Source organism: Cydia fagiglandana, chromosome 5 (assembly GCF_963556715.1).
Source record: "Cydia fagiglandana chromosome 5, ilCydFagi1.1, whole genome shotgun sequence".
NCBI classification, from domain to species: Eukaryota; Metazoa; Arthropoda; class Insecta; order Lepidoptera; family Tortricidae; genus Cydia; species Cydia fagiglandana.
The window spans coordinates 15,300,958-15,328,200 of NC_085936.1; the positions used below are offsets into that span (position 1 = coordinate 15,300,958).

The 27,243-nt window shown below is 38.5% G+C and overlaps 4 protein-coding genes and 1 long non-coding RNA gene across 5 annotated transcripts in view; 3 read left to right on the top strand and 2 right to left on the bottom strand.

Annotated features, from left to right (window-relative positions):
• The window catches only part of LOC134664571 (uncharacterized), a 513,832-nt gene that overhangs the window by 116,308 nt on the left and 370,281 nt on the right, over positions 1-27,243 (top strand). The window lies entirely within an intron of this gene.
• On the top strand, positions 1,240-8,049 carry LOC134664551 (protein AAR2 homolog). The gene is made up of 5 exons (XM_063521257.1): positions 1,240-1,548; positions 2,086-2,288; positions 3,192-3,440; positions 4,204-4,330; positions 5,086-8,049. The coding sequence occupies exons 1-5, from the start codon at positions 1,346-1,348 to the stop codon at positions 5,498-5,500; spliced, it is 1,197 nt and encodes a 398-aa protein (XP_063377327.1). The 5' UTR covers positions 1,240-1,345; the 3' UTR covers positions 5,501-8,049.
• On the bottom strand, positions 8,040-12,923 carry LOC134664548 (MKI67 FHA domain-interacting nucleolar phosphoprotein-like). The gene is made up of 9 exons (XM_063521252.1): positions 12,759-12,923; positions 12,556-12,687; positions 11,974-12,151; positions 11,626-11,726; positions 10,976-11,037; positions 10,191-10,389; positions 9,600-9,919; positions 8,745-8,962; positions 8,040-8,143 (listed from the first exon to the last, which is right to left on the bottom strand). The coding sequence occupies exons 1-9, from the start codon at positions 12,837-12,839 to the stop codon at positions 8,055-8,057; spliced, it is 1,380 nt and encodes a 459-aa protein (XP_063377322.1). The 5' UTR covers positions 12,840-12,923; the 3' UTR covers positions 8,040-8,054.
• On the top strand, positions 13,436-16,634 carry LOC134664552 (PCI domain-containing protein 2 homolog). Its single transcript, XM_063521258.1, has 3 exons — positions 13,436-13,867; positions 14,461-14,629; positions 15,634-16,634. Exons 1-3 carry the CDS (start codon positions 13,652-13,654, stop codon positions 16,440-16,442), a joined length of 1,194 nt encoding a protein of 397 aa, XP_063377328.1. The 5' UTR covers positions 13,436-13,651; the 3' UTR covers positions 16,443-16,634.
• LOC134664547 (uncharacterized) overlaps positions 16,562-27,243 on the bottom strand; it is a 131,238-nt gene continuing 120,556 nt past the window's right edge. The window contains exons 10-14 of the mRNA XM_063521251.1: positions 25,668-25,851; positions 21,141-21,274; positions 20,264-20,393; positions 19,729-19,819; positions 16,562-18,676 (exon numbers count right to left, since the gene is read on the bottom strand). Of these exons, the coding sequence (XP_063377321.1) occupies positions 18,553-18,676; positions 19,729-19,819; positions 20,264-20,393; positions 21,141-21,274; positions 25,668-25,851 (663 nt within the window). The 3' untranslated portion in view covers positions 16,562-18,552. The remainder of the gene's footprint in view (positions 18,677-19,728; positions 19,820-20,263; positions 20,394-21,140; positions 21,275-25,667; positions 25,852-27,243) is intronic.

Consider the following 27,243-nt stretch of genomic DNA (forward strand, 5'->3'; position numbering starts at 1 on the left):
TGTATGAAATAATAAAATGATTCTGATCATATTGTACTATTTAGTCATTAATTACCATTAGTTTAAAATGAGTTTCATGTAGTACCTAAGGCCCTATCAGGGTCCACATACACGCCTATCATTAAATTGAATGTGTTTAGTACTTGGCTGCAAATAAATAAATTGAAATTGAGTTCCATACTACTGAGGATTCACGACCCAGATTGTTCATGTGGTAAGTATAGTGGATTTTAGAAGTGGATCCTGAATATCCTGATGGAGTGTGCAGCATGTGTGGCCGCGCCATACTTCAAGTCAAGTCGTAGAATTTAAAATTTACTAATTAGTAAAGTGGAGTAGTATTCTGTAGGAGACGGCCGCTTTATGAAGGTACCATCACTATCCTAGGAAACCAGAGCTTAGCTCCTCCATCCATACCTATATTTTATATGGAGATGGCAGATGGCCGCTATATGACGGCACCGCTATTATAGGAAAACAGGAGCTTTAGAAGAAGAAGCAGGACTTACCGCGAAAACCATAATTCGCAAATTGCTGGGATCTTTCTCTTTTCCTCCAATGAAAGCATAATAAGAGTGACAGAGAAAGATGCCCGCAAATTGCGAACTTAGATTTTCGCGGTTATAGACCAGTCTCCTTAAACGTTGATCTATATAGAGATGCACCTACAATAATTATAACTTTGGTACATGTACCGATAACTAACACTGCTGAAAGTCACTTCGTGGTCCAATTATCCTGATTGAGAAACTTACAAAGGGAAATCCCTTTTGAGCAAATGCTATGAACTCAATGGGACAGCGCCGGCCACTCCAAGGGACGCATTTATGCGTTAGAGGGAGCAAGTGATATTGCTATCTCATTCTACCGCATGGCTGCGTCCCTTGGAGTGGCCGGCGCTGGCCCATTGTGTACAGATGCCTTTAGAACATTCGATCATGACAATGAAGAGGGCGTCGCACCGGAAAACAAAAATGTGTTTTGCACATGAATCTAGTATTAAACTCACGGAGGCACGCGTATAGCCAATGTAATACCATTCTAATACCACTTCTATACGATCCTACCTTCTATGGTTTTGCACTTTATTATCAAAATTATTCTCATACCTAGTGGTAAAAATTCAATAAAATTAAATGTAAACAATAAAAAGTACCGAATGATATATTTCTATTAAATATGAAAAAAAAACAATAAGTATAATATTAACCGGTACAACCTAGAAAAGGTTAGATGTCATGTCACATCACTAGTAAAACCTCTGACATTCTCAACAAATGTAAACATATTGATTTGTTGTATTTTTAACTCATTTTATTGACTTGCGGCAAAGGTTCATTACAAAATGGACCAGGAGACCGCGAAGAAGCTCCTCGTCGAGGGCGGGACCTTCGTTTTTCTCGGAGTACCAGAGGAAACGCAGTTTGGCATTGACATGCAATGCTGGAACACTGATGAGGATTTCCGTGGAATTAAGATGATTCCACCGGGTTTGCATTACGTGCATTACTCCGCGGTCAGCAAGAGTACCGGGGACGTCTGCCCAAGGTCAGAGATAATGTTTTTTTTATTTTCTTAACTTTTGGCTGTTTAAAAAACTTGTGCTTGGTCTTTCACCCGGAAATCAATCCGATATCTATGGGGTCCACAAACCGCCATTCGGGTGCTACATACCACAGCCACATAGGTACGGCTTCTCGAACTTTAAGTTGCAGCTCATATGATTAAAAAAAACTTACTTGGAATATTGAGAGTATCAAATCAAGTTTTGTGGATCTTTGTGATTCTTAAAACATCAATCGATGGTTCTCTACTAAGGGTGCCACTCTTAAAAATTTTGCTTAATGGAGTGTATGGGAATGCTATTAATATGCTGTGTAGGAGTTAGGGAATGCAAATCGGTTATTTTTTGTATGGAAATAATTGGTTATTAACTGAAACCGCGGTTATTTCCATACAAAAAATAACCGATTTGCATTCCCTAGTAGGAGTACAGAGTTTCTTTGTGAATGAAGTGTCTTTATAATTGTTTCTGTATTAGAATAGCAGTATAATCTTGTAAATAATGTCCACTTTTAAACGTAGGTCTGGATTCATGCATTACTTCCACAAGAAAGAGTTTCTCGTAAAGATGTGGGACAAGAAGACGGAAGACATAAGCACAGAGGAGATAAGCGAGGAGAGCATCCAGCGGTTGAAGGACAACCTGTTCAACTTGGACCGGCACCTCGCTCCGTACCCTTACGAGATATGGCAGAAATGGAAGCTGCTTACGTCACAGATAACAGGTAATTGGCAATATGTGAGAAAATTTTTAACCTATCAATTAAGCAATGAATATGATTGCACAACCATTTGCAATCATATTCATTGATAGTTTGCTAAAAGGTTATCACAAAGGTTTTGATAAATCTTACAAAGTGAAAATTAGCCAACAGCAATCATATATCAAGAAATTGCTTAGGGGCTGTCCATAAATGACGGCATCGATTTTTGACGATTTTTACCCCCCCCCGCCTAAAATCACTCAAAAATCATGCTTCGAATGACCCCGTTCGATGCCGTCCGATGTCCAGACCCCCCCCCCCTAATTTGTAATGACGTAACTTATGAATAGCCCCTTAGCTTACTTTTTTCAAAATATTATTGCTCAACTGTGATATTTGCAATAATATTATTTTTATTTATACATACAGTAAAACTGAGGCACTGTGAAAGTACAAAATAAAAAAATACAAGGAGTCAAAGAAAAACAATACACATAGAAATTGAACAACTATAAATATATTTTAAGGGCCCCCCCACATCTGGCGTCTTTCGAGCGTCGGCGTCTGTCGGCGTCGGTCCAGCGCTATGGTAAATGACGTCGCTGCGCAGTTGCGTCGACGCTGCGTCGACGTCGGCCATAGAATTGTAGACGCCGACGCTCGAAAGACGCCAGATGTGGGGGGCCCTTAATATTAAACGTTGGATTTGGGCGACGACGTAACGGGGTGGCTGGGGTGGCTCCGTATTGGATCACATTGCCATGCCGTATATGCCGTGGATTGGAATCATAATGGTCAAATACCTATTAAACCAATTGGTTTAAAACTATGCTTGGTTTAATGCTGTTTCAAATACATTCATGTTACATTTACCTCTTACACCCTGACACCAAAATTAACTTAAACTTTTATCTAACATTTCAGCTGAACTCGCAACAAAACTATCTCCAGAAAAGGGTATCATCCGAGCCTCAGTGGAACTCCTCTCCATGACGGATGAAGACCGGCCGCGAGGCACCAAGTCCGAGTCAATGGAGAGCCAGGAGGACCCTGAAACACCGACTGAGGAGGTAGCGGAAGAGACTCCGGGACAGTCCGATGCTAAGAGAGCCAAGAGAGTTACTAGGGCTGAGAAAGAGAATGCGATGTTACCGGACTTGAAACCTGTACCAGGTATAAAATTTACTCACTTATGACTCAGAATCGTGCAAGCGAATTCAACTGTTTATTGCCTTATATTCTGTGTTTTCAATTTATCCACATTGTTACGGGAGGACTTCTACTTAAGAGGAGGTGCTTCACACACCCTAGAAGTCGCGTTGATCCGTTAGCTGCGACAGGCTGACCGGCGACGTCAACATAAGCACGTTGACGTGACTTCGAGGAGACAGGAGGCCGGGGGTGCGCGGGTGGTGCAGCGGCGCGTGCGGCACATTTTACAGTGTCAGCAATTACAACCTAGTTATCGTCTAATATGCAGGGCTGTACTGCGCCATCTACTTCAGCTGCTAAAATTGCGGCAGCACTTGTCTTCGAATATGTGCACTAATATCTAAGGGTGGTATTTCTTTGTCCAATGTGTATTTGCGGCTCAAATTTTGTTTAATTAGAGAGTGAGACGCAATGCACATTAGACAAAGAAATTGGACAGATGGAATACCACCCTAAGTATTAAAATTAGGAGCATTCCATGAAATTGTCTACCGTTGTCCCGTACAAACGCGAAGTTTCTGAAGATTTAAAGATATAAGAGTTTCCTTTTCTATGACAAATGGTCAAAAATATGCACAGAAAAATAATCGCCTGCTTTAAATGCCGAGAAAAAAGTCGCAACACAGGAAATAAAATGCGTTTGTACGGGACAGCCCGTGGAATGCTCCATTAGTAGAAGAACTTGAAAAAGATTTTTGAAACGAATGTTTTTGTCTCATTGCAGGCGCTTCAATGAGGTTCACAGAAATACCGCAAGACAAATACCCACCGGGTTCCACTCCAGAAGAGATCACCAAGCATTACTTAGACCAGTCCTACTCTTTAGAGCTGATGATCGCGCAACACGATGAGTAAGCATTCTGATCAATTACTTTCTTTGATATAACTCAAGCCGCCTTTTTGCTTGACAATGCGGATTTGGTGCGTATTCCGTGAGGGATATATCGATCTTTAAAATTCACGTGCACTGTAAAGAACTGCTAATAACTACTCTGCGAAATGGCGCGCGCAAGATGTCTCTTCTCATGATTACTATCCTTCTCCTTTTAATGGTTTTATTAGAAAAAATGGGAAGTCATAGGGCCCCCACACTAGGGGCCCCACACTAGCGTCTTCAGAGCGTCAGCGTCTAGCCACCTCTATGACCGCTGCCTAATGCAACGTGGGCGCAACTGCGCAGCAACGTTATTTTCCAAAGCGCTGACTCGACGCCGACGCTCAAAAGACCCTAGTCTCGGGTGGCTCTTATCGCATAGCTAAGTGAGAATATTGCTGTCCAGCGTTAATAAAAAACTAGACCGTGCCTGAGACACTAGAACGTTATTTAAACCTCCTGAATTATTGCTCGGTGCTGTCATAAGGACTCATAATTAATGCTGGATGCTTGCTATTTATTATGCTTACACATAAGGGCCCCCCCACATCTAGCGTCTTTCGAGCGTCGGCGTCTACAACTCTATGGCCGCTGCTCGACGCAACGTCGACGCAACTGCGCAGCGACGTCATTTTCCATAGCGCTGACCAGACGCCGACGCTCGAAAGACGCTAGATGTGGGGGGCCCTAAAATGTAGAAGTTACATTTTAAAATTATTATTATTATTCCAGGCCCCTGCACATCATCGGGGAGTTGCAACTAGCATACCTTTGCTTCCTAATTGGGCACTCCCTCGAATGCTTCGAGCACTGGAAGAGCCTCGTTATCCTCCTCTGCTCATGCGACGACGCCATCCACAAATACAGAAGCGTCTTCTTCCACTTCATCAGAACAATTGAGATACAAATCGAAGAGATGCCTGAGGACTTCCTAGCAGACATTGTCATGAACAAGAACCTAGTCTATAAGAAGCTAAGAGAGTTCTTCAGAACAGCTTATGTGAGTAAAGTTGATGGACGACTCCTCACAATGATTGAACGATTCAAGGAGAATTTAACAGAGAAATTGCAATGGGATTTCACGGGATTGGATGCCGATGATGAAGATGAGAGACCCGTTATTGTTAAATTGGATGATACGGAGTAGATATGAATGTTTGACCGTATCGAAACAATTGGAATTATTGAAATGTACCCGAAGTCCCGGAGACTGTAATGTAACGCCAACGTGGAGGTCAAATAATCCGTTTGTATGGATTGAATGGTCTGAGATTGAACAAAATCCATTCAAATATTGAGCAGCCTGGGCAAAAAAATTCATATTATATTCAGTTTCCGTAAATGCATTATTTTTCAAATAGTAGCAATGTTAGGTGTATTTGCTTGTTATTAAATATAATATGTATGCATTTTTAGGTATCTTTAGCATTAAATTTATCGGAATGTGATGTGAATTGATATTATTTTATATCTTTATTTTTTTAACAAACAACTATGTATGTTAGCATATATTGTGACATAGTTTAGACACAAAACAGATAGGTACAGAAGTCAATCACATGTATGTACTTTACTTTTCATACCTACGCTCGGCGGTTGCTCTAGGGTTGCAATTGTTGCGAACTATGACTTATGCACAAAAAATCTAATCTAAAAAATCTATCATTAACCTATTATTATATTATATTTCATATTAATGGAAATATAAATTAATAATAACATTAATAACTCAAATAGGTATTTTAATTTTAATGTCATTGTTATATTTCAAACTTGCCACAGAAAATATCTTGCGATGACTTCGAGATTGGCGAAATGCACGATTATTATATTTTAATGTGTAATAAATTCGCATTCTCATATACAATGTAATAAATTCGCATTTGCATTCTCTCTGAAACCACTGGTAGCTTAAAAAACGTCAATTCACCGTTTAATGTTGAATTTAAACAACCGTCCACTGGACATTTATAATAACTTTTTGTTTTGATTCTCCATTATTGCACAAAAAAGTTCACAGACGCGTGTCTTAAGCGGATGGCACTCGCGCTCGCAGTGGTCCCAACTGGTCCGAGATATCGTGTCCGTGAGCAGTGTCTATGTGTGCGTTGCTCGAGCGCACTTTGTATGTAGATTGATTTCTGTACCTATCTGTTTTGTGGTTTAGACGTGTTCTAACATTGTAAAACTCCGATATATTTAATGTTAGTGAAATCTGCGACATTTAGTATTTATCTGGGTTTTACCCAGTTATAGGTGGTGCCAAGTGGGGATTATGTAGCCTAGTAAGCTAGCAGACCCACCCACATTTACTTAATCATATTTCTACCTAAATGTTTAGTACAATTACTGTTTTATTAGCACATTATTACTTCTGTTTAGCTGTCTCTTCATATTACTTGTATTTAGATGTTTTTCTATTAAGGACTTTTTCAAATGATTCGTCAGTAGTGTACATATCGTAAGCCAAAATAAAATCATTTTGGACTTAACTCTTTGAACGCCACGCATAGCGCGTGGTGTATTCCCATCTGTCCCCGTCTCTTGTATGGCAGCGGTCACGTGGGACGGGGACAAATGGGAATACACCCGGCGCGTCGTCATGTACCTTTTCGAAATGCACAATGATGGATTGGGCTTTAGCCAGGCGTGGCTCACTCCGCGATTTCGTCGCTTTGCTACAGGTAGCTAAAGGTACATCCGTTCCACACCAATTTAGGTGGCTAGCCATAAGCCGCGCGTGGTGCTGTCGCCACCTAGCGGCCATATCTGTCTTGATCGTAACAGACTCGCTTTGTTAGAGAGTGAGTCTTATGTACCTAGTACTATTATTTATTCTGTGCTTTAGCCGCGCGCGTCAGTTGAAGTTTGGCGTTCAAAGGGGTAACTCCAGCGCCACTAGGTCGACACCGACAGTGAAATAGATTCCCACATAAACCTATTCCTGTCCTGTCATACAAAAACGCACATAAATATTTTGTGGGAATTGCGGTTCTAAATTAAATGTTTTGAATTACCAAGTGATATTGAGTCGTGAATAAATAAACGTCCGTAACTATCACAGTTGTAAGAATTCTTCATTCGCGACGTTTGTGAGTACAATATTTTATTTTATGATTGATATATTTAGTACCTATACCCTCCTAAGGCCCAGCCATACAAAAGAAAAATGCAAAATTTGCCACAGAAATTTGAACCTACAATGTAGAAAATAGAGTTGATTTTGCGTTGTTCAAAAACTAAACTAAACAAAGAAAAAGCAACTCTGTTCCAATCGAATATGATTTAAATTTCATTGAACTGAATAAGTACTATAGGTAGGACTTTGGGCCTTACTTACCATCACGGCTCGATGATCTTGCTATTTTGTTATAATGATTTGATTAAGCATAATGAATCATAAGTAGTACAGTTTAGAACTGTAGTTTTATGTACTGTGTACATCCCTAGGATCCAGATCAATAACTGTAGACAATCCTTTTGTGATCCCTGCCCCAATAATATACCAATGTCAATTTTAAACTAGATTCTAGGTGTTTTTGATCAATATTAGCTTTAGTGCAATAAATAGACGTTATTTTCTGATCATCTGTGAATTCTATTTCAATTGTAAGTACATTAATTATAATAAATAAAATGTACCTGTCAAATGTTTTTTCGTTTTTAATGGAAAAATAAAATCGCTATTTATAAACATTTACTTATGCTTTATTTTTCTTTTTAAATTGTTTATTTCTTGGCTTCTTATCTTTCTTCTCAAACTTGGGCTTCTTGGGTGACACCTCAGGTTCTGTAAAAAAAGTAAGAAATAAATATAAGTCCATCCAGTCCATGGGCGTACGCAGCATTTATCATGGAGTGGGGCAGAAGTAGGGGAGGCTGAGTACGTTGTAACACGGTACGATTGAAACAGAAATTCTTAGCTTATGGTCAGAGATCTGCCCCACCTTGACCCACCGTGGGTACGCCTATGATGCAGTCACAAGAAAATTGTAACAATAGTTTGTATTTTAGATAGTATCGTAAATTATAAATGGACGGCGGTACCTAGTAAAAGTCAGAGGGCCTACCGCGATACGATACAAGTTAAAGCGTGCCGTGTGAGAACACATGTTGCATTGCAGTTTTGGTAACGACAAACACCAACGCGTCACCATGTGTGAGAGAGTTCTTAGGGCGCGGCTACACTGGCGTATTGCGAGCGACTTGAAAGCGAGGCGAGAGCGTTGCGTGTTTGCAACGATATCGCATATCGCCGTGAGCACGCAACGACTTCGCTCCCATTCCAGTATGACAATACGACTCGCCTCGTTTTCAACTCGCTCGAAAATCGTCTTACTTAAGATTTGTTTTAATAACAGTAGAACATATCTTTAAAATAGTTAACTTACGTTGGTTTTTCCTTTTCACGGCCTGCTGAGCTGGAGGTGCTTTCTTGCCCTGTGCAACATTAGCTGGCTTTGGCCCTTTCTTGGGCTGGGGAGGTTGAGGTTTCTGAGCTTTAGGAACACTGGCAGGCTTGGAAGCTTGCTTAGGCGGAGGCAAAGCTACAAGAGGCTTCTTTCCCTTCTTCTGTTTAATTGGTATCAATTGTGGTATTTCTTCCTCACTGAAAAATTACAGCAAATTACATAACTTTGACTAAATTAATAGTCTGTTTTACTAACGTTATTTTGTTTATCTTTTTTATTTGCTGTTTAACAATGTTAACATAGGGTTGTCAATTTTTTCGTATTGGATCCCTATCCTATTGTTAAAATTTAAATTCAATCAATACTTTCTAGTGTAGATAATTTACGTAAAAAAGTTCTGACTGCGATTACAAAATTATGACGAATTTAAAGGCTCCATCGTCATAAACCAGAACTTCTCTGCTTATTTATTTGTTTGTCAACTAACTTATATCAAGGATAATATGAAAATGTTAACAGACAGGCATTGAAAATAATAAATGGTCCACACGGATTGAGCCACCGCAGTAAATATGTGTCGTGCCTCCCAAGTAAATACACGCGGCTACGAAGCACCGGTAGAAGCACATCTATACAGACCGAGCTGATTCGCGTGGCCTAACCAATCTACTGGGTGGACACTGTAAAGAAGACCTGCAAGGGATCTACACAGGCGCCTAATATTAGGAAGGCGGAAATCGTGTAGAATGGAGAGCCTTGGTGCACAAAGTAACGACCTCATGTGACCCTCAGTCATGGGGAATCGAGGAAGAAGAAGCCGGCCTATTAACTAACCTTTCTTCATCATCACTCTCTTCTTCACCATCACTGTCCTCTTCATCATTATCATCACTTTCATCACCAGAAGACGCGTCTGAATCATTCCCAAGCATCTTCTCATACTCATCAGAGTCAAAGTCTAAGGAACTGTCACTCTCTTCCGCCTCTTCTGCAATTTTGATGAAGTTTTCTGGCAGTTTTACTCCAGCCGCTTTCATTTTCTTCTGTTTCTCGTTCTGTTTTGCCTTATCACTTTCTTGAGGCTTCTTGATGTCTTTCTTGCTTTTTCCTTCAGCAGATTTTTGTTTGGTTTCTGGCTTCTTTTCTTTTGTCACCTAAAATATACAAATTATTAAGAAGCGTGATCAATAACAATGAAATAAGCAAATCAATTTTGTTGTATATTGTGAGGTTCACATTAAATAATGAATTTTTTTTAACATTAATTTTCGGTTATTTATTTCTAACATACTGTTAGGTTAAGTTAGCAAATATTATAAATTAAACATTTAAAACCCAAGTTCATATATGAAAATTGTGAATTTTGAACAATTTACACACTAACATATAAATAACTGCTGAATATTGTACAAACGAGGTACAAACCTTTTCTGTTGTCTGTGCAGCATTTGTTTTCTTCTTTTTATTCTGCTTTTCATCTGCCTCATTCTTTGTCTTAACAGCTTTACTTTCTGACTCAGATTTATCCTTCACATTTTCTAACAGTGCCGCAGGAACATCAACAGGTTTGAAGAAATCATAGTCTATGCCTAGGTCATTCAGCTTCTTCTTGGTTTTCTGAAGACTAAAAATTGTGATTGTTTGTTGTTAATATGTAGAATTTTCCTATAGCAATACAGTGGATTTCGGATATAACGACGATGAAGGGACCACCGAAATTTCGTCGTTATATCCGGAAGTCGTTATAGGCAAAGGTAAAAAGATAAAGACATATTGTATGGATTTAAATCCGAAACGTTAGTACCATCGTTCACACTGTTAACTGTGCATCCGTGGACCTTATGCCTTTTGTAATAAGGTCCACCGATGGACAGTTAGGAGTGTTGCTGTCTGTACGTTTACAACCCCTTATGTAAAGTTAAAACTATAAATTAGATAATGTGATGATCTGATAATGATAAAAATAAGTTAAACTGTATAAGAATGATAGATTCTTTCGCGTGACCAAAGAGAATTTAGACTAGAGGAATATTGTCCAAGTAAATTATGTAATCAGTACATTTACTTACTGCCATCTTTCAACACATATGATTAAAACTTTTAGAATGATGTTTGACTTTGATCATTATATTTAACAAATTTAACACATATTCCTCTATTTCAAATTCTCTTTGGCGTGACATAATATTTGTGACTACCAAGCTACTTACTTTAAAAGCATTTTTTTGGCCTTCTTCAAATGTTCGGCATCAGTCTTTTCAGCATTATGAGCCTGTAATTTCAATAAACAATGGTAAGTTAGTATATATATATTTACAGGCATTAATCTAGTATTTCACCAGATAACTCTTAACAAATCATTCACAAATTAACAACTGAAGCTAACAGTTTTCTAACATCCACATATACATAGTTTGCATTGTTTTGTCACAGAGTTCTCATGGCCACCTCCTGTCTCCATCATCAGGTCAGCTCCATGATCATCAGGTCAGCTCCATGTTATTACAATATTGAATTATATCATCCAATTTACATATATGTGTGCAATATTTCAGCTTAATCCGAAATCTGGAAGTGGGTCAAATTTAGCTACTCAGATTTGACCCTTCCTCTTCCTCAGTCCCTCATTGCTGAGGATCACAACCATGTTTGCTAAGTCTCCATAGGGTGCGATCATGAGCCATAAGGGTCACGCACTGTATGTTGCCACCAACCATCCTCTTCACAGCATTGGACCATCTCATGGGTGCTTTTGATTTGACCCACACTTATAAACTACCATACATACAAAAAGAATCTCCAGGGCATAATGTTGTCTCTTTTTTGTACATACAAGCTCTAAGTGGGATGTTGAATATACCTTTCTCTCTTTAATCCTCCTGTGGGCAGTGGGGTTGTGTTTGGTGCTCCAGTATTTTCTGACGGCCTTGTGCTTCTGTTTTTCAGGTGGAATGATGGCAGCTAAAAAACAAAATGTAGTACAGACCAGTCAGAAACATTTAAACCCTGACCAGTAATATAAATGATCATTGTCATGAGAGTGCTCTTATTCTCATATATAGGGTGGCAGTTCAGTATAGTATGAAGGTCTTTAAAAATCACAAAGCTTGTAGGCTTAACAACATTTAGCTCTCTTACTGTCAGTGAATGTGTGTCTGTGTGTGTTCAAACTTCAAAATTAAGGCTTCTTACAAAGTTAAAGATATACCTTTGATCAGCCTTTTCCCCATGAGATAGTTGTTCATGGTCTCAGCCACAATCTCAGCGACGGCCGGCTCACGGAACTCGACGAAAGCGTAGCCCTTGGAGCGGCCTGTGCGCGGGGATCTAATCACACGCACTTTCGTCACCATGCCAAACTGCTTGAAATACTGCGTCATTTCATGCTGTAAAACCAGTTAATTTTAGCTGTGGGCACTATTTTAAGTCGAATGTTAGTTTTAAGTGTAAACTACTATACAAACAAACACTGGGACAGCCGGGCTAGCACATTTTTGGCGCGACAGTATCTCGCGGCGACATAAACTACCCGTCCCTCTTTTGTTAACACAGTTAGTAATAGACGGGTAGTCTATCTCGCAGCGAGATAATGTCGCGCCAATCATGTGCTTGGCCTACAGGTGAAACTTAATTAAAAGGTTTACTCAATACTTGGGAATGACTAACAATAATAAGTAACTTTATTTTATTGCTATGTATTTATTGCCACCTTCCTGTTACGTCATCAAGTTTCTCAAAGAAAAAACAGAAAAGTACAACTGCAAGCATGGTAGTTAAAATGTCGACCAACCTCATAAAATCCGTGCGGGATATGAGATAAATATACTAATCCTCTGTCTGGGCGCTTTTTCTTCTTTTCTGTTTTACTTTCTTCATCCTTCGGGGCCAGTACTGCTGGCTTATGGGGTTTATCTTCATTTTTCTGCAACAAATAATTTAAATAGACGCGTTTTCAAAACATAACCTCTTATAGCCGATATTGTAGGATCTTACCTTTAAAAGCTTTTTAATTCCTTTAATTGATTTATTAAACTTCCTCTGCTTTGTAGAGTCTAAAGCTACGTTTTCCTCCATTGTGAATGTTATGAGTTAATTAATATTAAACAAAATTACTTCTACACTACACGCTGCAAATCGGCAATGCGTAATCATGTGTCTGTGTCAACTGTCAATGTCACTATCTGTTTTTGTCAGCTGTGTATGTTCCGAAGTACTCCTTGTCACTTCTTGTTTGTTGCCAAATTACGATGCAAGTGCGAAAAAATAGAAGAGTTGCACCATTAATATTGTAAAAACTTTAGCGCATCAGTTTTGAGCATTTTATTTGTATTTTTTTATATTTTTATTATTATCAATTGCAATCAAATATATTGCCTTGGTTTCTTTTATTTCGTTAGTTTTGGAACAGATCAATATTTTGTGTACACTCCAAAACTAGTAATTGTAACGAATTAATTGTCGATGGAAAGTAGCCATTGTAAAGTTTAATTAAGGCTCGTGGTCTTCGGAAATGGTAATACTATGATTTATTAACAAAGTGAAACTTAAACTGAATATATCAATTGTAATATGTTTAAGTTTCAAAGCATATATTTTCTTATAAAATTAGGAACGCTCCTTCCTCAATTTGACGTCCATTTCTTTCGTGACATTGACAGTTTGGTTTGGTTACTTTGGTTCTGCAAATCTGCATTTGCTTTGGCATTTTGTATTTTTCGGCACGGATATTGGATAACGTTGCCGGCTTATAAACAGATTTATCTTTATCCACATTCTTGTGAGAGCATTGTTAAACTGACTTGCGATACGCTCGTAGAATTCGATCCTACTCAATACTTTCACTATTAACTTTGCTAGTTAAGAAATCAATGTAATTAAGCATAAACATGTCCATGTCAATTAATACCCTGAATCAGTACATTCAGTACGTTGAACGAGCATTCAGGACTGCACAGGGGGATGTCCTAGCAAGACTGTTCTCATTGAGAGACGAGCATGTGGGGAACAGAAGTCTACGGTCTAGCGACATCGCGTCCCTGGTGGATGGTAACTGCGTGGCTCCGCTGGACGATATCGTCATAGCTCACTTGTTGTGTGTCAGAGTAAGTAGTTGTAGAGTCAAATTAATTTTATAGTAGCTAGCTAATGTTTCATTTATGATTCTGCGTTGAGGTTGGCAAAGCAGGCAATACGAGTATGCCATGGGCTATTGACCCGAGAGGGACGCCAATATGACCGCACAGGGGCTTCCATTGCTTCCAATCAGTAAATTTGCAACAGGGCTTGTTATAGTCACACCACTTTATTTATTTATAGCCTTATTTCAGAAATATAATTATTTTTATACTATACCTATCTACAGTTTTCCTAAATCTACGATAACCGATTCTGTATGCCTTTGGGCAAAGGCCTCCGCCATTCTTTTCCACTCTTCCTTATTTCCTTATTTTAAACTAATCTGGTCCATGTTTTAGTCCTTCTGGCCATGTCTTTGATTTCATTATACCATCTTTTAAGTTGCCTACTTCTGTTTCTTTTATGCCTTCTAGGGTGCCAGGGTGTTACAATATTGTTCCATTTAAACCACATAATCCTGTCCAGTCACACCACTGATAAACCCTAAATAAAGGGCTTTACTATTTCTCTTCCCAGATATGCTAAGCACCTTCCTTATCCATAAAATTTCAACTTGCAGGCTCTTTTCATGAAAGACTACATGGAGGCGTTCAACTATCAAAGCTCTTGTGTGGCATCTGTGGTGCGTCTGCTACAGAACCAGAAGGAAGAGAACTGGAGTTTGCCGCTCATGTACACTGTCTGCTTGGACCTGCGCCTGGTGGCTCAGAAGGCTGAGGGAGCTAATAGTAAGTTACAAAGAAAACCCTTGCTAATGTTAAGTATCAGCATTGCAATACAGCAGGGAAATGCCGCCAGCAACCTTGGTACAATGCCTCAAGGGCCTATTTTAGAATCTAGCTATTATTTACTTTAGTTTGGTTTAGTAGTATCACTGTATATACCTTTTTTATTTTTACTTGAAAGTGCATAAACAAAATTCAATATAATAATTTAGTACCACCTGAAATGGAAAGCTAAGGAGGAGGCCTGCATCAAAGAATGAGTTGAAGTTAAAGTTGTGAAACCAAATTAACATATTATATGAAGGTTGTCTGGAAGAGATCGCTTTTTAGCAATAAGACCGCCTGTTGTTTAACCTCTTCTTCCTGTATTATTTGTATTGTTTTCTGTAATGAGGTGTGCAATAAAGAGTATTTGTATTGTATTGTAACCGTAAACTGCAACACATATATATACATTTACATTACATCAGGGACCACCTACCACCTAGTAACATCTATTATTATGCTTTTGAATGCCACCATACCTTGCACTGTTTAAATGATTCATTGTCAAAGATTACACTAATATATTTTATACATTGTTGGTGCCAACATTATGTTTATTTTTAAATATACATGACAAATAGTAGGCCAATGGGAACTTGCTTGCAAGACTAAATAAGTTTCAAATACAAGAAGCCTGAACCCATGGTATAATAATATACTCCGCCTGGTACTCTCTTCCCGTCTTTTCGTGGTCATGTGGCTGACACAAGCCTACGTCATCATGCGACAGCGCTATATGATAATATATTATGTGATAGCGCTATATATATGTTATTGTGGCGTAGGCTTGTGTCACTCTGGGAAGAGAAGACCATGTTTTATTAGACTATGCCTGAACCTTAGCCTCACAGTACAATGCAACTTTTATAAAAATCAATTTCATGACCTTGAAATTAAGATTAACAACTCTGGCTATTGTTTTATCAATGTCTACTTATATTATTATTTTATTCTATTTTCAGTGCAAAGTAATGGCAAAATTATGGAAAAGGCAGCTGAGAGTTTACTAGCATGCTTCAGAGTGTGTGCCGCAGACAACAGATCTTCCGATGAGGACACCAAAAGGTTGGGCATGTTAAACCTTGTGAACCAACTCCTTAAAGTCTACTTTCGAATAAACAAGTTACATTTATGCAAGCCGCTGATTAGGGCCATAGATTCGTCACCATTCAAAGACCAGTTTCCACTCGCTCAGCAGATCACATACAGGTATTTTGTAGGCCGTAAAGCAATGTTTGACTCTGACTACCGCTCGGCTGACGAATTCTTGTCATTCGCATTTCAAAAGTGCCATTATAAAAGCAGCAGAAACAAAAGACTGATACTAACTTACTTAGTACCCGTGAAGATGCTACTAGGCTTCATGCCAGCCAGAGATCTACTACAGAAATATGACTTAATGCAGTTTTGGGATTTAGTATCAGCTGTCAAAAACGGAGATCTAAGAGGCATAGACAGAGTAATGGAGGAACATGAAACATTCTTTATTAGAGCTGGTATTTACTTGATTGTAGAGAAATTGAAGATTACGGCCTATAGGAATTTGTTTAGGAAAGTTTTCTTGGCGGAGGGTACACATCAGATTGACATAGCGAGCTTCCAAGCGGCTCTACAGTTGATGGGACAGCATGACGTTGATGCCGATGAGACGCAATGTATTGTTGCCAACATGATATATGATGGGAAGATTAAAGGATATATTTCATACCAACACAAGAAAGTTGTGGTGAGTAAGGCAAATGCGTTTCCTCCACTTTCAAGTCTTTACTAATATTATATATAGTTTTGCGCAATGTGTATTTATTAATGTTTTTTTAAGAATAAATTCAATAAACATACCTTTTATAGTTGTTAATTTTGATCTCGTGTAATCCAAATGAAACGCTAATGACATTTAAACTTTTTTATTAAATCCACAATATATTTCAAAGAATAATATAAATATAATAAATTTTGCCGATCACTAACATAGCATTATTTCCAACAATGCTGATTAATATTATATTTCAAGTCTTACTTTAAGTAGGTAGGTAAATAATATTTTGTGATTCTAATAGAAAGACGTGGCTCTGATCTATTTTTACAAAATATGTTATTCATGAAGTACATAAATGTGGGTTTATGATTAGAGTTGAGAGATACATAATAGACAATAGTGATGTGCAATTCCTTCAAATTTACATTAGTAAAATTTTGTCTAAATAGGTATAGGAATAATTCGCTTTGGTGCGTATAAATGATTTGTTATTAAAAATAAATTCAATCTAGGGATATGTTTACTTAATTCTGATATGCGTTCAGAGAGGTATGGAAAAAAAGCTAAAATATTGGAGCAAACGAATGTTGATGACTTTTCCAGGGAAAATCCCTGATTGTATAAGCGCAGTTGAAAAAACACTTGGTTATTTTTTGTCACGAAGTTTCATGTTTAATAATTGTAAAGATTGTAAGTGTAAAACAAATTTAAATTCCAGCTTTTGTTTTATTTACATTTTCCATTTCTACATATAATAATCAATTAAAATCTTCTGTATAGAAGCATTACTCAGTTAAAATACTACAGTAAATATATTAAAATCTTTGAGATTTCTTTATTCTATTCGACGGGCATAGTTACGATTTTTTTAATATAATTTCTATAAGGGAAGACCTTTTTAAATATCTAAATATGTAACCTGAATCAATTGCACATCGCTCACAAAGTTTTATGCTGTAGAAAAATATGAAGAATATTTGACTAGCTAATTATATCATATCGTAATGTGTCTTAAGCTACTATGTAACTTATATTTTAACTATAAACTAGATAATTTTGTCAGTAAAATAATGCTAAACAAGGATATCCACTACTAAAACACTGAAAGCTACTTCTAAATAATACTATTTATCTTTTAATACAAAAATGTATTTCCTTAAACATTTAATATGATCGTAAACATTAACAATTAAATGATAGGTAACTATTACATATATCTTTATTTAATAAAATCTTTTCCATTTGCTCAAATCTAATATTTGGTATTTCTTTGGTATTATATGTCTTTAGTATTATATGTCATTGCTTCTCTTAACCTTACATTTGTCCAGGTTTATAAAATAATCGTGTAAATGCATTATATTGATACACTTATAGCAGTGAAATATTTACATCAATAGAAGTAGATTGGGTACTCTTGGTATGGAATTATATCGGTGTATTAGGTAATATAAAATAAAATTATAGGTAGTCGCATATAGCTTTCATATATGTAGCTAGCATATAGCTTTCATAGTTTCATAAACTTTGTAAGCATAACATGTACTTATTTAATATTCATTTTGAGCATTTAGCTGCCGAAATGTTGGTTTCTAAAAGGTAACGATTAAAATATATAGCTATGTACTCGGGACAGTAAGTCTATATATTAGTAATACAGCGTTTTGTAAATTTTAATGCCCATCTATAATATAACCTTAATTTTAAGTATAAAAAAAACTTCATTTTATAAATGATAAAAATTAACAAATCTATTTTAACAACGAAACGGAAACCACGTAATATTAATATAAATCACGTAATTAACTGGGATAGCACACCTTAAAAAGAAAGATTTATACAAAATAAACAATAAACGTTCTTCTGAAAGGCCATAATTGAAAAGCGTGCCACATACCCCAAATTAGATAAATAATACGGAACCCTAAAAAGTAGAAGATCATAAGTTAAAAAAAAAACTTAAAAAGCTTCCTTCCGTCCTGTCCCGTCTTTACGTCTGACAGATCCTTAATACAATTAATTTTTTTTTTTAACAATTATGGCCTGGATGCGAGTCCTTCAAGCCATAAAAATAAATGGAAAAAAAAGTAAAGTGTATAGTCGTCAGCATGGGTTTGGTGGGTGTTCAGTTGGCGGGGAAGCCCATCTTGTGCGGGATGCCCTTGAGCAGCTCGTCCTTGTAGGCGGCGAGGATGGCCCGCGACATGCTCGGCTCCGCGGAGCTCGCCTCCAGGAACTGCCGCATCAGTCTGAGGGAAAACATGGGTGAGTCTGTTTTTCTCGTGGTCCAGTCGAATCGCTTAGGGCCCCCCCACATCTAGCGTCTTTCGAGCGTCGGCGCCTACAACTCTATGGCCGCTGCTCGACGCAACGTCGACGCAACTGCGCAGCGACGTCATTTTCCATAGCGCTGACCAGACGCCGACGCTCGAAAGACGCTAGATGTGGGGGGGGTCCTTAAGTTTTTTAAGGATACGAATAATAAAAGGTAAAAAACTCAACTAAAGTCCCTTTTGTATGTAAGGAAGTACCTACTAGTGCTCGACGCTACACTAGTATTCGAAATGGGCACTTTATGTCAAAGTGATAAGGATTAAATTTGAATACAGAAAAATCTTCGCCGTTCAAATTTAACCTATAGGTTAAATACTCAAGTAATATATTACTTTTACATAAAGTGCCCATGTCGAATACCTACTAGTGCAGCGTCGAGCACTTCTACCTTATTGCCCGGTTTGTATGTCATTAGGCATTACGTGATTTACGTGCAGTGCGTTAAGCCAGCAAAGTTTTGGAAAAAAAGTAGCGCTTTTTTAGACCATAAAACGGTTGCCAAAAAATATGAATAGCGACCTAGAGGCCTTTATAGATAGTAACCTGATTAAACAATTTTCACCCGATAGAAAGAAATCAAGAGCACAGCTTAGATTAAATTTAAAAACAGAAAAAAAATTGTGCCCTGGGTGAGACTTGAACTCACGGCCTCTGGATCACGAGCATAGGTCTAAGACGCACCATTAATCATTTTCCGTATATCACACTTTTTTGTCCTGAGCGCCACGGACTATTAGTATCTGATCCTTTCGCATTTTCTCAAAGGTTAGCTGGAAGAGATCCCTTTTAGGGATTAGTTCGCCTTTGTACATAACATTTTTATTTTTGTTTTGTTTTTGTCCGTTTTATGTAAACCTGTTTATGTGCAATAAAGTGACATACATACATACATACATTAATGTAACTATTTTTGGACAAAAGCTATTAACATAAAAAGTGCATATATATGTAAATAAAACTAGCGTACCGGTTAGCAGGGTTGATGCCGACGTTGTCCCGCGCCTGCATCAGCTCGGGATGGTCTCCGATGGTGTCCGTCAGCGCGGCGATCATCACATCTGAAACAGTGAAGTTCTATGTGACCGTTTTTACATTTCCCTGATTTTATTAAGTTCCAGTTACCTAACTACAATTTTACAAAACTGATCTGACTGACCAACCATTTATACGGTGAATTCCAAAATTTTGTAGGTACAGTCGCCATCAGACATATCGGAGCTGCAGAGGTGCTCACAATATCTGAACACGCACTCTAACGCCTTGACTATAGAGGCGTGTTCAGATATTTGTGAGCACCTTGGCTGTTCCGATATATCTGATGGTGACTGTACCTACCTATCTGAGATTTCATTTTATTGTCGATGGTGTTAATGAGCTATCCTTGCTGTAAATTGCTATAGTCGGCCTAACATTTAATTACTCGCGGAACTTTTTTACGGTTTTCGGTCGCGCATTGCCGGATGATTCTGATAGCCAGTCTGTCCCAGCTATATGAAACTCACCGAGCACTTTCTTCTCGATGGTCCTCGAGAGTTGTCCGCGCTCGGCCTCTCGCTCCAGGAACGCCATGAAGCGTTGCGTGGCGGCACGTGCCGTAGCAGGGTCGCGGGACAGCGATTGAGAGAACATCATCTGTAATAAAAATATAATTTTAAAATAGTGCCCAGATCTGTCAAGTACCTATGGGCACGATGACACCATTGCATAAATACGTAACTTCTCTACAGATTAATAATTACCTATATCTCTAAAATATACAGGGAGTTGTCGGATTTCCCGGTAGGTATATTTCCTAGCGGGGAGCGTCCGGGCGGGTTTTAAAAAGCATCTTATTATTCTTGGTGTATAATAAGTGGTACAGTGTGCCTGATGCCAGCAATTGTAATATATCGGGTACATCTATAATAAAGTCAGTTAGTGCCCAGCTTGCGTTTTACTTACACTTCCCACTGGCGCAGTCGGTAGGATTCGAACCTTCGCTTCCAAAGAAATAAAATTTGTTTTCTACCATTTTCGGGGTTAAACGTCCGGAGTTCTTGTACGTTTTATCTGGTGGGAGCGAGCGGGCCGTAACCTCGAGTTTAGGTATACTCGATATAGAAAGTATCACCTGCTTTTAGCCCATAAGGCTGGCCATGAACTGCATTGTGACATAAAAATTATATCTAGACTAGATGATGTCAGTCGCGCGTGCATTTCGCTAGAACTATAGTCCTTACATGTATTGGCGTGGGAAAAACGCATGGGCGATTGATATCATGTTTAAGTAACAATGTTAGTTTGAATTGGCCTCCATCACTCTGTACCTATTTAAAATACTCCTCGATGATGACCCTCTCGTTAGAGCCTAAGAAAGAAATGCAAGACCATAGACCTCACCTTAGCGAGCTGATAGATGATCTCCTCAAGCGTGTACTCGGTGTACAGGGTGTCTGCGGCTTTCAGTTTGTCCATCATCTCCTCGTATTCCTCCTCGGTGATGACTGGTCCGTCGCGGTCGTAGTCAGATGTGCCTGAAAACAAAAGAGGCATTAATTGACAAAAGCCTTTTAGTTTCAGCCTCTCATCAGCCTCAGCATTCCTAACTAAGGCTCTTTTATATTGTCTTCTTTTTATGTTATTTCATAAGGGTCTTAATAAAATGCTCCGCGCCGTTTAGTAAGTTCTTGGCAGCGAAAGTCATACGTTAATACCTATGCGCTATATTGCCAATATGACTTTCTTTAAAATCATCCCACTTTTACTTGATATATTGGAATAATATATCAACTTTATGTAATTTTTCTCATTAAGCGAAATGTAAATTTCTTTGAGTAATAAAATAAAGTTCTTTGAACCTAATAGCGGTTTGTAAAGCATTCGTTTACCATTATTGTTACCTATTATCTCGAGCATGTTGTGTTCGTATCAAGAAGGGCGAACACCACACCTTCTCTTACAGTTGTAGTGCATAATTATTTCCATGGATCGTATTTCGACGGAAACGTCGTGTCTTGCTATTTCATTCAGTTTCGGTACAAAAAGTACTGAGGTTGACTGAAGTAGCATGACAAATACGAACGTTTCCGAGAAAATACGACGATGGAAAACAACAACAACAACAACTCTGCCGAATTCTCTGTAATGTGCTATAATCCACCCTTGAGTATTTACCACAAAGTACGTATGTCATGGCCACCTGATCGGTTTAAATTAATTTTCGCTAAACGTGGGAGTCAAATCGGTAGCTCTTAATGTCCTCTGTAATTGGCCACCGTTTGATCCGTACTGAAAGCGACACTGTGTGTATAGACTCCGTTTCATGTTAACATGGCAAAATTATTTAAAAGTGTAGGGTATCTACTCAACTTGTCAGGCACCAAGTCAAGGCAACAAGTTAACGAGAACAGTAACTCGATATTAAAATATTCACACCGCGTTTGGGGGTGTTAGGAAGGCATTTGCCTGATAATTCCTACCGCTACGCGATCACAAGCAAGTGTTCGCTTTAGGTAAACCAATAAAACTCTACCGTCGAGGTACGAAATAACGGCGTTATCGGGTATCAACTTTATACTGGTTTATATTAGCGATTGGAATATGACTTATGAGTAAGGCCCAATATAATTCCCAACGCCACTAGTATCTAGTCTCAAGATTCTCATAGATGGTACAGATGACGTAGTCACACTTTATATTGGAAGTTATAGTATATTTAGGTATTTAAATAAAAGTAAACAAAATCTACCCTCAAATGGCTCCTTAGGACTGATTTAGACGGCGTGCAAACTCGCTTGCGATTTTAGTTACATTGCGGACTGTTGGTTAAGTCCAATTCAACCGACCGAGCAAAAGCCGCAATGTAATGAAACTCGCATGCGAGTTTTCGCATCGTCTAAATGAGCCCTTAAGCCAGTTGAGGGTAGATGAAAACATTACATGATCCAGGCGGGTTTGTGTTTGGTTGGTTAACCAATAAATGTTACAACTACCCGAAAATGTACAAGTTATTTGTTTATACTTTTATTTAAATACCTAAAGATACAGATTATAGGCAAAAGCTCGCTTGGGCTAAGCGGGAGAGAATAAGATGCGTGGGTGTGTTCCCTATTACACACATGCCACTGTAACAATGTAACATGTGTCTTTAATAATAGGTACTGCGTGAATTTACAATTTTAATTTAATTAATGCCTGCGTTCATTGAATTAGGATCAAGGTCGAGTTTACATAATATTACGAATAAGTGGTATGCTGTATGAAACATAATTAAGTATTTGAGGGAAAGCTGCTTGAGTTTTATAATGAAAGTTCAGCATTCGAACTTGATTCCTTTTGAGCCGTTTGCCTTAAGCATTTTGTCTTTATCTGCCGGTACCTATGCATTAAACAACTCCGAAACCTTTTTAAACTAGGTACCTAATTCTTAAGAGAATTTTCACAGAAACCAACTACCTAAAGTGTTCCTCTTTATTATTCTTATCTTATTTATAGCCAGATTTAACTGTCTACAATAGTTTTACCTTTTATTAGGTATATATCTTATATCTTTACTAGGGACAAACATTTATTAATTTGTCCAAGTACTCCAAGTGAATCTAAATCAGGCAATACATGCTGACCTCTAGTTTGCTGCATAAAGATGCTTGCTGAATAAAGATGAACTATTTCAAATAGAAAAATTGTAAGACATTCTGTAGGTATGATTTAATTTACAACTTCACTTTAGTAAAATTATTTTATATTGAGCATCCATGCACCCTCTGGGCCTAAGGCTTTATTTCGTTAGCCTTAAGTAGAATTACGTTAGAAGTCACCTAATATTTGAATTAGGTACAGTCAGCAGCAGAAGTTGCTAAGCGGGCGAGGTGTTCAAAATTACCTTGACACGCTCTTCTTCTCTGAACAATAAAGTCGCGTCAAGATCACTTTGAACACCTGGCCCACTTAGCAACTTCTGTTGCTGACTGTACCTACCTAATACCTACTGTATTGATTTCAAAGAAAGCAAATTCCTAAACTTAACTATTAGTCTTAAAAAGCTACAAATCTATCTGACCAGACATAAAACGAAATGATCCCAGACATAAAATACAGACGGTTATAATAATAAAAGTTTAATGCGTCTTTCACGTATACCACTTCCCGTTTTGCACAATTTAACTCCGTCCAGTTTAGTGCTCATGCCATAAAAGTTGATTCGAGGTATAACATTTTGCTATATATAAGTTTAATTGGTACTTGACGGTGCACTAACCACTAGGAAACTACTTATAAGGTTGGGTACCTCTTTCGCTCAACAGCTTTGCAAGCAGGTATAAAGTCAGCTATATAATAAAGCGTAGTTATTACAGGTACGGTTGGTCTCAAAAGTTAAAGGACATTTTGTAGCTTAACCAAATTAGAGAGAAAATTCTGATTAACGCGCGCGGGCTAAAAGTAATGCTTTTGGCAATATTTTGTTTGTTTCTCTCACAGTCGTATTGAAAAGTGTATTACCTATCTTAGTATACCTACATATATCACTTATCGCCTAACAAACATTGCTTATATAATATTTAATTAACACTTTCGCCTTTTGAACACATGTATACTTAATAAAATTATATATTAGGTACTTAATAATACTTTTGAATAGTTTAAATTTCGAAGTCTCGTGTGCAGTCTTCTACAGAAATTAAAACTAAACAGAATACGAGTAAGTTATAGGCCAAGCGCGCACCACGATTTTAATTTTTGCGACACGATTTTAGAATTGCGCTGTAATTTATCGCAGAAAATTCACTGCGCGCACTGCGATGAAAAGTCGACGATTTGTTCATTCTCGACATGGATTTCGTACCAGTCGCTTGTCGTGAAACGTGTCTTCTTATATGTATACAACAAAGGTGATCTTCTATTTCCATAATTAAACGGTCAACATCTAGCGTCTCATCTTGTGGTTCCATTGGAGAAGCAGGTTCCGATATGTTGACGCTTGGAGAGCCAAATGCCGACTGAGGTCCGGGGTGCGATTTTATAATCGCAGTGCGCGCGGGGCCATACAGCTCCGTATGCTGCAATTCACTTTGCGACAATCGCGTCGCGAGCAGTCGCGGAAAAATGTGACAAATCACAATTTTAAAATCGCTGCGATTTTTTTGTCGCATATGCGCGCACTGCCATATAAAGTCATACGTTACATTTCTGCGACTAAATTATCGCGCGACTAAAAGTCGTGGTGCGCTCTTGGCCTTAGAACGTGTTTACACGAATAATAGGTACCTACTAACATTTAAGAAGATTAATGATACGCTGACAGTCAAAATGTATTTTATTAATTTAGCCCAAGTTCGCTTGCTCAGGCACGGATACACTTTATCAAGAAACCGAAACACTAATTTGCGCTAATGTTCGTACATTGTTCTAAGTTTGGTCTCTGCTTAGCCTTGAAACTTTCCTTTAGCCAGCCTTCTGGCAGCTATGACACAGAAACACAGAATAAGTAATAGTATTATCATAGCTATGAGAAGGCTAAATTTAGCACATTCACTGTCAGCGCGTCGAGTTACCGTGCTATTAGCGTAGCCAAAAACGCCTACGAACAGAGAACCCGCTTAGCGGGTCGCTGGAAGTGAATGTGTTAAGCTTGGGCCTAAACTTACATCGTGACTTCACAGTCATGATGTGAGTTTAGGTTCCATGGCATTGTATCACTGCAATGCCATGGATTGTTACGTCCCCGTCGTGACAGAAAACCGGCCGCGGAATCGCCGTATCGTGCATAATAGTAGCCAACAAATGAATGAACCAATTTGCGGTGTTTTAACTGATAGTCTTGTCCATCCAGATGATCCTTAGATACACTTTACCTAGCTAGATGAATAATACTATCTGGTATTTTAATTTATAATTTTGCAATTATATTTTATGTACTCAAATACTTACCAATGATATTAGTCTGCAGCATAGGATCGAATCGCTTGACGGGGTCGGGCCTGAGCTCAGCCGGCAGCGCGATGGGCGACAGGTTGTTGCTCAGCTCCCAGTTCTTGGACGCGATGGAACGGACGATGTCCGGGCTGTTTCCGAACGGGAACGACTGGAGGGACATTGGCCGGTATTGGTAGTCCTGGAAATAATGGTTAATGGTTACTTTAGTCCATCCTCCATAGTCAGGGCCTATCGCGGGAATCGAAGTTTAGTTATCTTTGTCTGCTTCTCTATCACTCGCATATCCGAGCGATAGAGAGGCAGATTTTCGGTTTTCTCAGTAGACCCTCACGGCAGGTGTGGTTACCCTTTAGTGTGTGATATATAGTCCTCCACATCGATTTCGATGACGGCGACCTCAGCAATCAAGGGATTTTCCTCTTATGAGCTCTTATGTGGCTGGCCAGGCCAAACTTGTTTTTAAAAACTCTGTCACATTCACGGCAGTAGAGTTGACCGGCTGTGTTGTACGTATACACGTAGGAGGGCTTAGGCCTTTCCTTGCGTAATTGGCGTTTTACGTCTAGTGTCGCGAGGCGGTTTTCCTCAAACGACTTGATGGATTCAAAGGTGGTAGACCGCCAAGATGACCGCTTTGCAGCGAGCTTCTCCCAACGTGCAGGATCGATGGCACACGCGTTTAGGTGACGCTTGAGCACGTCTTTATATCGGAGATCTTTATATGGTGTTATAGAATTATTGTATGGAACCATCAAACTGTGAACGTTAGGTACAGCTCGCTTTGTATATTGTTAAGATATGAGATCGTTCGCTTGGGGAAACGTTGGCTACCATGTATGACCGTGTGTACGGATGGTAGTATAACTTGTAGTGTGTGAGAGAAGTTTTCAGCTATTCATATGTAATCAAGATATCAAAGTTAGAAGGAAGAATGATGAATTGGGATCAATGTATGTCATTTATGTCACACTGTAGAAGATTAAATACACTGTGACTCGCTTGAAGAAACCATTATTACATCTCAAGTAAGTATGCATCTCTACGGGTAATATTGAAGCACTTGAACGAGGCCTTTTTTAAATTGCCTGTTTATTGAAATTGTAATAAGCTTTGAATAGGCCACTGGCCTTCGTGCCTACAAATATCTTATATCAGACTCAAAACATTTATTTAAAGAAGCAATTTCAGCTCATTTGTAATTCACCACAAGCAAAAGCAAACAGTTTTTAATGTTACCGCAATTTGTACAAATCCAGACGGCCTAGCCAAGGTTACAATCGCTATCGCTTCGACAACGAAAAAAGCATTGTGTCTCTCTATCACTCTTCCATATTAGTGTGACAGTGACAGTTGCGTTTCGATCGCTACGGAGCGTAAGCGATTGGCATCTTGGGTACGCGGCCAGGCCGCAACTGTCACTGTCACACTAATATGGAAGAGTGATAGAGAGACATAATGCTTTTCGTTGTCGAAGTGATAGCGATTGTAACCTTGGCTAGGCCGGCAGCTCCGCTTTCGCATGAATACATCATCATAATGCCTACATCTGATCCCGAGCGAAGTCTTTTAG

What these genes read in the sequence shown, in the direction of transcription:
- LOC134664551 (XM_063521257.1), top strand. Translation starts at nt 1,346, where the DNA reads ATGGACCAGGAGACCGCGAAGAAGCTCCTCGTCGAGGGCGGGACCTTC. An exon ending in GCTTACGTCACAGATAACAG is followed by an intron (nt 2,289 to 3,191) that starts GTAATTGGCAAT and finishes CTAACATTTCAG; the next exon opens with CTGAACTCGCAACAAAACTA. An exon ending in ATGATCGCGCAACACGATGA is followed by an intron (nt 4,331 to 5,085) that starts GTAAGCATTCTG and finishes TTATTATTCCAG; the next exon opens with GCCCCTGCACATCATCGGGG.
- LOC134664552 (XM_063521258.1), top strand. Translation starts at nt 13,652, where the DNA reads ATGTCCATGTCAATTAATACCCTGAATCAGTACATTCAGTACGTTGAA. An exon ending in CTCACTTGTTGTGTGTCAGA is followed by an intron (nt 13,868 to 14,460) that starts GTAAGTAGTTGT and finishes TTCAACTTGCAG; the next exon opens with GCTCTTTTCATGAAAGACTA. An exon ending in GAAGGCTGAGGGAGCTAATA is followed by an intron (nt 14,630 to 15,633) that starts GTAAGTTACAAA and finishes TTCTATTTTCAG; the next exon opens with TGCAAAGTAATGGCAAAATT.
- LOC134664548 (XM_063521252.1), bottom strand. Translation starts at nt 12,839, where the DNA reads ATGGAGGAAAACGTAGCTTTAGACTCTACAAAGCAGAGGAAGTTTAAT. An exon ending in GCCAAAAAAATGCTTTTAAA is followed by an intron (nt 10,390 to 10,975) that starts GTAAGTAGCTTG and finishes CACAATTTTTAG; the next exon opens with TCTTCAGAAAACCAAGAAGA. An exon ending in CTGCACAGACAACAGAAAAG is followed by an intron (nt 9,920 to 10,190) that starts GTTTGTACCTCG and finishes TGTATATTTTAG; the next exon opens with GTGACAAAAGAAAAGAAGCC.